At 45.4% G+C, this 11,906-nt stretch overlaps 2 protein-coding genes across 4 annotated transcripts in view; one reads left to right on the forward strand and one right to left on the reverse strand.

Annotated features, from left to right (window-relative positions):
• ENTPD5 (ectonucleoside triphosphate diphosphohydrolase 5 (inactive)) overlaps positions 1-1,585 on the reverse strand; it is a 25,263-nt gene extending 23,678 nt beyond the window's left edge. The window contains exon 1 of one of the 3 annotated variants that reach the window (XM_075425519.1): positions 1,450-1,582. The gene's annotated coding sequence lies outside the window, so the exon portion shown is untranslated. Of the gene's footprint in view, positions 1-1,413 lie in introns of all 3 variants that reach the window. The other 2 variants (XM_075425521.1, XM_075425523.1) reach the window with 2 other exon arrangements.
• BBOF1 (basal body orientation factor 1) lies at positions 735-11,217 on the forward strand. Its single transcript, XM_075427143.1, is given in 11 exon segments — positions 735-1,285; positions 1,762-1,852; positions 2,835-2,900; positions 4,733-4,876; positions 6,672-6,717; positions 6,720-6,751; positions 7,127-7,197; positions 7,610-7,754; positions 8,170-8,690; positions 10,142-10,246; positions 11,093-11,217. Coding segments are annotated over 11 exon segments (1,845 nt in total). The 3' UTR covers positions 11,166-11,217.
• The last annotated feature ends 689 nt before the right edge of the window (positions 11,218-11,906 follow it).

Genomic DNA, 11,906 nt, shown 5'->3' on the forward strand with positions numbered 1-11,906 from the left:
AGAAAATTATTATAAATATGTATGACATAAACATTTAGGCAAATATTTTAGGAATCAAAAATAGACGAGTTACATAATTCATAAATACTGGTTTTTATTGCTCAAGCACACCAAAAATCATTCAGAATGGAAAGTCATTGTCTGCACTAAACCAGTACCAAAATCTATTTTCCAGATGAACAGCTCTTACGGTAACAAGATCTCTTTCCCAGATGAGTGGCTTTTACACTTAACACTCACGACTAGACAAAGACATTTTTGCCTTGTTTTTTTTCCCTGAAACAAAACATCACTACATTTTTTCTTGACTTATTTTTATCTAGTAAAAAAAAAAAAAAGTTTCTTGGATTTGACAAAAATTGAAGTTTCTGAAAAGCACACGGTTTAAAAATCACAGCAGAAGGAATAACTGAATTCGTTGGTAGAAGTTTACAGCATTTCCATAAAGATAACGGCACCACATGCTTTGCACACACGCATTTGGGGTAAAATTCTGGATCTAGAGTTTTCAGCGGCGGAAAAAAAACAGAAGCAAACTCACAAACAGGCGTTATCAGCAGCTTTAATCTTTTTGCCCGCACCGAGGCTCCAAATACACATTATTTGTTAATTCTCCCTCCCGGCTAAGCGGGTTTTCAACCTCGCTGTTGAGCGAGACCAAGGGCCGCCTTCCGAGAGGCCGCAGCGCCCGCCCGGCTCCCCGGCAGCGCGACCGGCCCCAGCCTCGGAGCCGCATGCTGGGAATAACGGCTCGCGCCGGACCGGCCCGCGCTCAGAAAGCCCACTTCGAGTGCGGAGAGCGGGCTTTTGCTCCAGCCTCAGCGCGGGGAAGCACTCCCGCCCAAAGGCCAGCACGGCGCCTCGCGGGCACCCACCAGAGCTTCACCGCGAGTGACGGGGGACACACGACAGGGCACCCCAGCGCCCCTTCCCCAAACCGAACCGTCGGCAGGGCCGGAGCTTCCCGAACTTCTCCACACCTCCGCGCCAAACAGCCACCAGGTAAACCCACACGCCGAGCGCGGCTCCCCCACCTCCGCCTTCCCGCCCCGGGCGCAAGCCTCCGCGGCTCCCCCCGGGACCCCGCAGCCGGCACCGACCCCCCGACGCAGGGAGACTCGCAGAAATGCCCGTTTCTTCCTCCTCAGCCACCCGCGGCGGCGGATGGCGCCTCCCTCCCCCCGCCCCGGGCGGTAACGGAAACGCCGCCGAAGCTCCACAGGGTCTCACGCCGCTCCCCCGAGGCCGCCACGGCCCAGCGGAGCTCCCTCACGGGGCGCCCGGAGTGGCTCCTTCCCGCCCGCCCCTCTGCCGCAGCCGGCGGGCCCCCGGCAGCCCCCGCGCTCCGGCTCCCTCCGCACAGGGCGGCGGGAAGGGGCGCGGTTTCCAGGGCAGCGCCGCGCTGTCACGCACCTCCCGCCCGCCGCCGCCGCCGCCGCGAGCGCTCACCGGCGGCTCCCGGCGCTGGCGGCGCCACATCTCGCCGGGTCCTGCGCGTCACCTCAGCGCGCCCGCGTGACCGCGCCCGTCGCGCGAGTTGCGCGTCGAGGGAGGGCGCCGGTCGGTTTCCGTGTCCTCGCTCCGGCGGGCGGGAGCGCGGACGGGAGGGGGGGACGTGGGGGGGGTGTCCCGAGGCGGGCGGCGCGCGCGGCCGGTAACCGAGGCGACGGGGCGGGGCGGGTTGCCGTGGAGACGCGGCGGCGGCCATGGCGGGGAGGGCGTCGGTCCGGGAGCAGCGCGGAGCTGCTGTGGCGGCAGCAGGACGCGGGGGGGAGGAGGAGGAGGCGGCGCGGCGGCGGTCGCGGTCGCCGTCGCCTCCCTCACGAAGCAAGGCCGGGAGGCGGCGGCGGAGGTGCGCGCAGCCGGGCAGGCCCCTCTCCCCCGCCCCCCCCCCGCCGGCTCTTCGCCCAGGGGCCGGCTCCCTCACGGCGGGATCGCGGCCTAGCGGTTTCGCTCCGCCGCGGTGCAGGCGAGAGCGCGGTGTACCGGGGCGAACTCGGGGGAGGGGCCCCGCGATGGTCGGGGGCACCGGCGCCGCAGTGTGCGGAGGACGCTGAAGCGTCTGGTCAGCCTGAAAAGATGGAAGGCGAAGGGGGAGCCCGCTGGCTTTGGCTGCCTGGAGAAGGTGTTAGAGAAAACGGTGCCGAGCTCCACTCGGAGTGCCGTGGAGATAAAGCAGAGCTGCCTGTAGCTTCCGTCTCCTCTATCGCAGATTATTTTGCTTTAGCCCTGTTCCCACCTTTCTAAGTCCAAGTGCCAAGCAAGCCCCTTTTTTTCAGTTGGAGAAAGAAACTGAAAATGGAAACTAAAATTAAATTACTTTAACATCGTATTTAGTGAGTAAGAAGACACAGAGCTCTGATCCCCAGGATACTGGTGAGGTCAAATGGTAGGAGGCAGTTTTCTTGCTCGCATCCCACCGTTTTCCTTCAGCATATCCAGTATAGAAGATCATATCCAGACCGTTTTCCAGCTGCCTGATTTTCTCTCCGTAGCTGTCTTTTTTTCTCTCCTTTCCTAAACTGCTTCTCTAACATTGCACCACTGTCGAAAACAGGAATAAAACCCTCTGCCCACATAGTTTTAATTTTTCAGCAGAGTTGCACATCTGCTTGTATCTAATACGTGTGGGTATTTATAGTTTAAGTTTACATTATTTCCTATGCTCAGCACAAATCAAACAGTTTTAAACATGGCTGAATTGACCTGAACACTGCAAATGAGTGGCCTTTCCCTTCTTTCTGTGTCTTATAATTAAGTTTGAAGAGAAGAACACAGCAAGGATACTCTTCCCCCCCCCCCCAGTTATTGTTTCTTGATTTCTTTTTTCACAGTTTGAGAAACTGAAGCAGGACCTGATTGATTTGAAACAGCAAGCGCAAGAAGAGAAGCAGCAGCTGGTGAATGAACTTTTCTCTTTGTCCTCGGAACAGTGGGATCTTCTGAGCAGGCTGAAAAGTAGTTCTGATTTTACTATGAGGAACAAGCTAGGTCAGTTAACTGTTACAGGTTTTGATGCAAAAATATTGCATGAAGAAATGACTTGAAAAAAACCAATGGTGCTGTGGGACTTATCCCATGACTTTGTAGTATTATTTCAGATAGTAGCAGGAATATTTTATAGCATCTGAAATAGTATTAGGAACCAGCTGAGTAACGGTGAGGCCAGAGGCACAGCAAAAACATGTTTCATTTTTACTGAGATAATCAATAGCTACTATGAATTCTTTTATAGTTCTCCTCCATCCATTACTGTTGAACCAAGATTTCTTAAAAAGAGCTGAGAAAATTGTTATGTGTTAGTCTGGCTTCAGTAAGAAACACAGAACTGTGCTCATCTTCACTTTCAGACAGTTAAATCCCATCAAGGAGACTCCACAAGGAGCTTGCTCTCATCCTCAAATTATAAGGAGCAAGAAAGGCTATAGATGATAGATGTGGTGGGTTGCCCTTGGCTGAACTCCAGGTGACCACCAAGCCACTCTATCACTCCCCCTCCTCAGCTGGACCAGGGGAGAAAAGTACAATGAAACACTTGTGGGTCGAGATGAAGACGGGGAAATCACTTGCCAATTACTGTCATGGGCAAAACAGACTTTAATTTATTACCAATCAAATCACAGCAGGATAATGAGAAATAAAACCAAATCTTAAAACACCTGCCCCCACCCCTCCCTGCTTCCCGGGCTTAACTTTACTCCAAATTGCTCTGCCTCTTCCCCCTGAGCAGTGCAGGGGGACGGGGAATGGGGATTACGGTCAGTTCACTACACGTTGTCTCTGCCGCTTCCTCCTCCTCACACTCTTCTGCTCGAGCGTGGGGTCCCTCCCATGGGAGACAGTCCTCCATGAACTTCTCTAACAGGAGTCCTTCCCACAGACTGCTGTTCTTCACAGACTGCTCCAGTATGGGTCGCCCTGGGGTGACAGGTTCTACCCGCAAAGCTGCTCCAGCGTGGGCTCCTCTCTCCACAGGTCTGCAGGTCCTGGCAGGAGCCTGTTCCAGCACGGGCTCCCCACGGGGTCACAGCCTCCTTGGGGCATCCACCTGCTCTGGCGTGGGGTCCCTTCCATGGGCTACAGGTGGATCTCTGCTCCACCGTGGACCTCCATGGACTGCAGGGGCACAGCCTGCCTCACCATGGTCTTCTCCATAGGATGTAGGGGATCCTCTGCTCCAGTGCCTGGAGCACCTCCTCCCCCGCTTTCTGCACTGAGCTTGGTGTCTGCAGAGTTGTTTCTCCCACATAGTCTCACTCTGCTCTTCCCACTGCAGGTGCGCAGGAGTTTTTTTCCTCTTCTTCAATATGTTATCACAGAGGTGCTACCATCGTCGCTGATGGGCTCGGCCTTGGCCAGCAGCTGGTCCGTCCTGGAGCCGGCTGGCATTGGGTCCATCAGACATAAGGGAAGCTTCCAGTAGCTTCTCACAGAAGCCACCCCTATAGCCCCCCCACTACCAAAACCTTGCCACGTAAACCCAGTACAATGATATTAGGGATGTTGGTTGAAACTTACTGTTCATTTCTAGACTTGTTGTTTCACTGGCTGGTAGCTTCTGCTGGGTTTGCAGCATTTCTTCTAATGATGAGTTCCTCGTGATTTTTAAAACACTGCAGCTTGGTATAATTTCAGACATTCAGTTCTGTGTGCTGTGTGTTTTATGTTAGAATATTTGATGATTGTTTTTTCTCATTTTGCTTTCTTCTTATTGAGAATTTCTGGTTTGCAGGCAGATTGTTATGCCCAACAAATAAAAGAAGTGGAAGAGAAATTTCAAAAAAAAGTTGGAGAAATTGGCCAAATTCAATTAAAGCTGAAATTAATAAAGGATTTCCACAGGGAGAAAGCAGCTATGGAGAAAGAGCTGGAAGATATAAGCTTGTCTTAAATACGCATTTGCAATATTTATTTAAAAAGCAACTTTTCTGTCTGCATGGCAGCATAGAGTTTGGGAGTGGAGAAGAACAGACACAGCCGATCGGAATTGTTTTCTTCACAGTTCGCGGAGAGTGAGGAAAAGCACTAGGCTGATAAAATGCAAATTCTGTAACCAGAACTCACTTCTGTAATGGTGCTGTGGGGTTAGCTTTGATTTTTTACACAGTAACAGGGAATCATACAAACATGTATGTGGATGGACTAGAGCATCTAGTGTACACTTTAAAGATCTGTATGGAGGAACTAGCAATGAACTGTAAGGATTATGAGTCTGACTGATTTCTCACTAGTTAGCTCAGTTAGGATGTGAATACTTGTATCATCTTTTCAACCACAGAAGCCATTTAGAATAGAAAACTAGGGACTGTCTTTCACTAAGCACTTACCCATCACATGACCTAATCAGAGATACTTTGAAGCTATGATACAAATATTGAATAGTAGTATTGCTTGAAAAACATTTCAGCCTGAAATAAAAAAATTATCCGAGCTGACTGGTGACGTGAAAAAAGTGCCTTGAGCAATTCAAGTGCCTTGCTGACTCAGCTCTACTGGAATTTTTTTGCAAGAAGGGTCTTAGAACTAACACCAAATGCTTTCCGTGGTGTATTAGGGATGAAAAAAATACTTGATCTGTAGAGGCTGAAATAAGGAAAACATTATGAGGTGAAGGACACTGGTTAAGCAATCATGTACCATTAGGGACGCAAGTAAGGAAGTTAATTCACCTGGATGGAGCCAAAGAGGAAACACAGCTGTCTTGCAACTAGGCAGATCGCCAAGGTAACTGCATTTGTCCTCCAGACTCGGTTTGAAGGTCAAAGTTGAGCTGATGAAGAGTATGATGAGGAAGGCAAGACCCCGTAAGAGTGATGAGAGCCCCTCCAGAGGAGGAGCGTGCTTGCGCACCTCCTCTGAGGTTATGGACCATGCGAGGGTGGAGTTGCTCCTGCCTCCTGGCACGTACTGGCCCTGCGTGGCAGGATGCACAATGCTATAAAAGATGGAGAGAACAAAGAGGGAGTGAGACATCCACCACACCGAGACCAGCGTTGTCTCCGCGGGGACCCCCGCTTAAGAGATCGTGCCTGCCACTCTACCTCCGTCCCGACTCCATGCGGGCTCTGTCACCTGAGGTCATGATTACATTGGCAAGTACAGCATTGTGAATATGATTGGGGGGTTTGGGGGGTTTTTTTTTGGTATCGCTTTTTCCTTGGGAGCAATAAAGAAATTGTGTTTTGATTTATCTGTTGTGTCTGTGTCTTTACCACATCCCGAACCTTACTACAACAACACGTGGAGAGAAATGATTGGTCAACAGCATTTAGATTGTTAGTATATAGCTGCTTTTAAGCTAAGATATTCAATGCGAGTTAGCAGGCATGTTTCAAAGAACGCTTGGGGCATTGGACTTTCAATGATCTTGATTGTTGAATGAATAGACAAAGTAAAGTGGATTTCTAAAACTGAGCATTAAACAGTGACAGGGTGTGTGTGAATGACTGTCAGTGTTGTGAAAATATGGGCATTAGGTGAACTCTGAAGGGGAAGCACAGCAATAATACAAGTCAGAATGTTAAATTAATTTTATAGATTGTGTAAAAAAATTGATGAAGACTGCGGGTAGTGCCAGGAGAGACTATCAAATTCCTTCTTGACGAGTACATCCACATTTATGTGGCTGAAATAAAACACCACTATTAAAGAAATTTTATTTTTTATCATAGTTAAAAGAGAGTGTGGAGATATCAAACAGGAGACATCAGGAAGTGGTTTGAGATTGGAGAGGAGGTTTCTTGAAGCAAAGGTAAAGACTGGCACGCAGTTAAACAAAGGTTTATTAGAACAAAATTATTTCTCCCACTGACTACTCTGGTTTATAGACTTCACAGTTTTTCACTGAGTACTTTACAATTTGCCATGTCAATACAAGTGTGATGAATGCATTGGAGTTTAGGTGTAGCTTTCCAAGGAAAAACATGGGATGTCAGGATCCCAGAGAGGCCGTATTCTCCACTTCCATAAGGAGCTTCAGTGCTCTGGGGGGGTTCATTCTTTCTGTAGCAAGAAGGTGGGTGAGCTGAAAACTGTGGGTGTGATTTGAGAATTTATACTGTTTCAGATTTTAGCTTTGGTGCCACAGGTCTCATGCAAAATTTAAACAGGCTTTTCTCCCTTTCAGAAAGGACTGGAAGAAGATGCTGAGAAAAAGCAAATAATGATGGCAGAGACCACCCAGGATGAGGCTATTCTGTAAGACACACTTGCTTTTCCTGTTTTCTACTTTACAAAACCATTTTAGCCCTGTTCTAAATAACAATTTGTGCATGTTACCACATGGGCTTTGAAGGGCAAAATCAGTGTGACCTAGGTTGTTTTTGTGTTTCAAATGTCAAGATGATGTCAGCACTTACATTTAAACTGTAAGACTCATGCCGGTTCCAGGGGAGAACTGGAGGTAATATTATCACAGTGGTACTGCTGTTTTCTTCATTCTCCCAGTCCAGATGTAGGACTAGAAGCAAAGCTATGAAAACTTGGTATAGACCTGTGAGAATTCTACAGCTTAGCTCTGAAATTAGGACACTGAAATATTGATATTAATAAAAAAAAAAGCAGGAAATGTTGTGATTAAAGCTCTGGGGTTTTGTTTTCCTCTCTTCAGGCAGCTGAACAGCACTGGGAGAGAGGTGTTTAAGAAGAATATTTGTCTTCATGGTGCATTTGCTTACCAGATGAAAGCGACAATAGAATTGCAGAAAATCGTACAGAAGTTAGAAGAGGACAAAGCTTTGCTATTACAGGAGAAGGTTTCTGCTCTGGTTTTAATTCTGTTTTGTTCTCCTCCAGGAAGGGGTACATCTGGATACAGATGTAAATTTACCGAGACTGACCTCTCCCTGGTTAGATGCCTTCACAGTTACTGAATTCAGAGTTGTTTGAAGAAGAGCTCATATTTTATCTTAATGATGGAGGAGAAAGAATGAAGGGTTTCCTACACTAGCCAGCTAAGAACAGGTCTCTCTGTTATGTATATTACATACCAAGCCTTCTTTATCTGGCTTCTCTTGTAAACAAAAACCCGATCACAGAGAAGTATTCACTCTCCAATGTGAAGGTGCCAGCATGTTTACTACATTGTCAGTGTTGGGAGAAAAAAAAAAACCACCTCCAGATTTGGTGCAAATTATATAAAAGCACAAATAATTTCTTCTTATCTTTTAGGAAACCAATGAGGGTTTGATCCAAAAAAAGATCCTACAGATCAATCGCCAGAAAGCACAGATTAGAGACCTGCACCGTAAAGTGGAAAAGCTGGAGACGGCCTTATGTCGAATGAACAGAGAATCTGTGAGAGAGGCTCAGAAAACACAGCATCAGGCACTGACAGAAAACCAGACAAACATGCTGGAGATTAAGAAACTGCAGCAGCTACTAGAAATGAAGGATCGGGAGATGAACCGAGTAAGGAAACTAGCCCAGAATATCTTAAATGAGAGGACTGAGGTGGAAAGGTTCTTCCTAGATGCTCTGGAACATGTGAAGCAGGAGATCATATCCAGTAGAAAGCACTACATGAAAAAAGCCCAAACTGCCTATTACAGAAAAATGATGGAGTCATGTGCAGGGAAGGGAGAATTCCCCAAAATCAAAACATTCAAAAGCAACATAAATAGCACAAATAGTGTGTACAGAGACCTAGAGGAAGCAGAGAAATGCTACTGATATTGAAACATCAAAAACTGGTGTTTATCTTCCTAGCACACCTGAAAAAAACCCTTTGCATGATAATATTGTCTGGATTTGGATGCTTGTGGAGGCTTCTGTAGTGAGAATAACTATGAGGTGTACTATCCTAGCAATGCGTAATGACTTTGTAGGCATTTAATTTCAACTAGGCTATAAGGTTTTGGTCATTATTTCTATGGATTAAATTAAAAGATAAGCTTGAAAGAGTTCTTTGAATATTCTGCCATGTGCTGTGGCATTTGATACAGAACTTCCAGTATAGATGTGCTTCTGCAGTTTCCTTTCAATAATTATTGTTGTTTCTCTAATCTTTTTGTTTTATAGGCGTTGCTCTTCTACTTTTTACTCACTCCAGTGAGCTAACACATTGAAGTCTAAAAATTACAATTAAGATGCTAACAGCTCTTTACTATATTGCTGATTATTTTAACAGAAACATCCAGTAGATGGCAAATCCAGTCTTCTTTCAACTGTTCATCCATATGGCAGAAGCCCCTGCTTTACAATGTGCTTTCAAAGCCTGTTTTCCTCAAGCTTCACAGTAATCTAAAATTTGAGCCATTACAAGAAATAGACACTGACATATCAAAACCAAGATCTCACACAGTACAGTACTGATTGACAGAATTACATTTTATAATGAATAAAACAAAATCTCAGATTTATAAGTGTGAGTATTTCAGGATTTTTATTAGAATGCGGCTTAGTTTAAATTAGGGCTATGCATGCCACAGTGGCCAGGATCACAGGTCTCCAACCTCCTGCTAGAAATTTGTGCCTACAAACTGCAGCAGTGTCCAGGCACTTGGATTTTAAGGCACAGAGTTAAGGCCCCCCGTAGCTGAAGCTTGCATACCTCTTTGATGAGGGATCAAAATTACCCTACTCCCAAATAAAATGTTTGCTTAGTATGCATTGGCTATTGAATAACTTAGCAACACACAATCAGTCAGAACGCTTTGTTCAGTTCAGGTTATCTTATCTCAAAAATGATACAGCAGAAACACTTCATGAAAACTCAGAGGTGAAAGTAGTAACAGAGATTTAAGGAAGGTGCTCCTCGGAGCAAGAGAAGGAGGAGGTTGGAGCCAAGAATGAAAATATTGGTTATACATATTGACCCTTTTATGTGTGAACAGAAGAAGCAAGGAAATACTTGAAACTAATGCACATTGGTACTAACGCTTCCCCTTCCAGTATTTGTAACCACTACAAACAGAACAGAAATCATTGGATTTGTTCTACTTGTTTTAGAGAGGTATAGATTTAGAAGTTGACAAGACAGCACTGTGTGCTCAGCTTTATTTTTTTAATGTACATGCTATGAATAGCTGAACAAGAACAATGCAGAGCTAGAACTGAAAACCTGTTTTAAACACACAGAATCCATGAGAGATATGCCTTTGTGATTTTCTTCTAATACACTGATCTTTTCTGTGTTTTTTAGGGAAAAAATCCAGTCTGAAAAAGTGGATATCAGTCACTTGACATGGGAGCAAAAAGAACGTGTTCTGAGATTGCTTTTTGCCAAAATGAATTGCGCAAATCCATGGTAATCTTGTTTCTTCAGTAGGTGAATGCTGAGCTTTCCCTGTTACAGCAGCTGGGCTGATAACTCCAGGCTAGGGGATTCCAGGAAACTCTGAATCTAGCATAAGAATCTAGCTAGCTGTGTGGCTTGGTGTGAGATACTTTAACCTTTTGAAAAAGGTGATTTAACCTTCTAAAAAAGTTGATATACTATATACTAATTTTGGACATGCACCAGACTATACTGTTAGATCTTTGTGTGTAGTATCAGAAGAAGAGATAGTAGAAGTAAATTTTGGTAGTGCTGAGGAAGACAGAGAATTAACGTTGCTCAGCGCAGTGGGATTAATTTTGTTCAGTCATTAAGGAATCCTTATCTGTCTTTACCAAACAAGTAGATAACGTGTATTGTGACAGTAGCACTCCCCACATATATTTCCTTTTAGTGGAGTACCATAAAGCAATCTGCCCAGTATTAAAAAGTACAACTATCCACAACCAGATTATTAAAAGTGTACTTACCCTATGGCTCATTGCTGTCTGCGTAAGAAACTTGGGAGCGTGACTTTAGAGATACCTAAAATATAGCTTACACGGGAAATTCAGAATTCAAACAGCATTAAATATATTGTAAGCTGTGAACTGGGGCATAAGAGGGCCCAAAGAGAAATCTAAAATGCACAGTGAACTGAACTCATGTTTGATTCATAGTGCTGATTTCAGATAATGGACTGCCACAGCTCAGGTGCCCTGGCATTCCTTGTTTGCTGTTTGTTTTAGAAATGGAGTTTGGTGTGGGATTAGAAACCTGGCTGAGCATAAATCACCATTAGATGAGGGTTACTTTGCTCTTGTTTCTTCCTCACAGGAAACACAGCAGGGTGTTGGCTACTTCAGTTCCTGCTCCTGACGATACTAAAGAAGAAAGCAAACTTGGGTAAGATGCTAAATTATGCTAACTATCTAACATCTCCTCAGGCCTGATTATATATAAATGGGTGCAATTGTCTCTCTGTCATCCCTCCCACCTTAGCATGCATTGGTTTGTCTGAAGATCTATATTAGCCTGTCTATACACAAATAAATGTATGTGTGACGAGAGGAGAATTGTTTATTTATTTTGAAATTTCTGGTCTGTTAATCTTTTAGCAGCAGGCATTTAGACTCGGCTTTCATGAAAAAAAAATTGATCTCATGCCCCCTTAAAGCCTCCTCGTATTGAAAATCAGCTTTATTATTTTTGGAGGATTCTCTTGTGAAAGACCATGATCATAGAAGGAGTTGCACTTTCAGTTAGTGCAGCAAGTTTTAATTAAAAGGGAAAGTCTATTAAGCTGGTGTCGCATTCAGTATAGAACCACTAGAGAGAAAGGACCAGGATGAAGATTCATGTGCCTGATTTTCAGATACAACCATATAGCTAATTATAATACTCCAAGGCAAGCAATATCAATTTACCCTGGAGGAATAAGTAGGGAGGGATTCTGGCATCCCATCGTGGAGTGTCGTGTCAGTCCTGAGGCAGTCACGCACACAGAACTTTAAATGTAATATTCATGCATTGAATGACCAGATGAAGTTCATAAGCAGGAACCCTGGAGGAATTTCTATAGAAAGACAAGAGCCACCTCCTCTGGAGAGGCAGCCTGCCATTTCCAGACATGGGAGCAGAAGTGAGTTGT

The sequence above is a fragment of the Opisthocomus hoazin genome, chromosome 7 (assembly GCF_030867145.1).
Source record: "Opisthocomus hoazin isolate bOpiHoa1 chromosome 7, bOpiHoa1.hap1, whole genome shotgun sequence".
NCBI lineage: Eukaryota > Metazoa > Chordata > Aves > Opisthocomiformes > Opisthocomidae > Opisthocomus > Opisthocomus hoazin.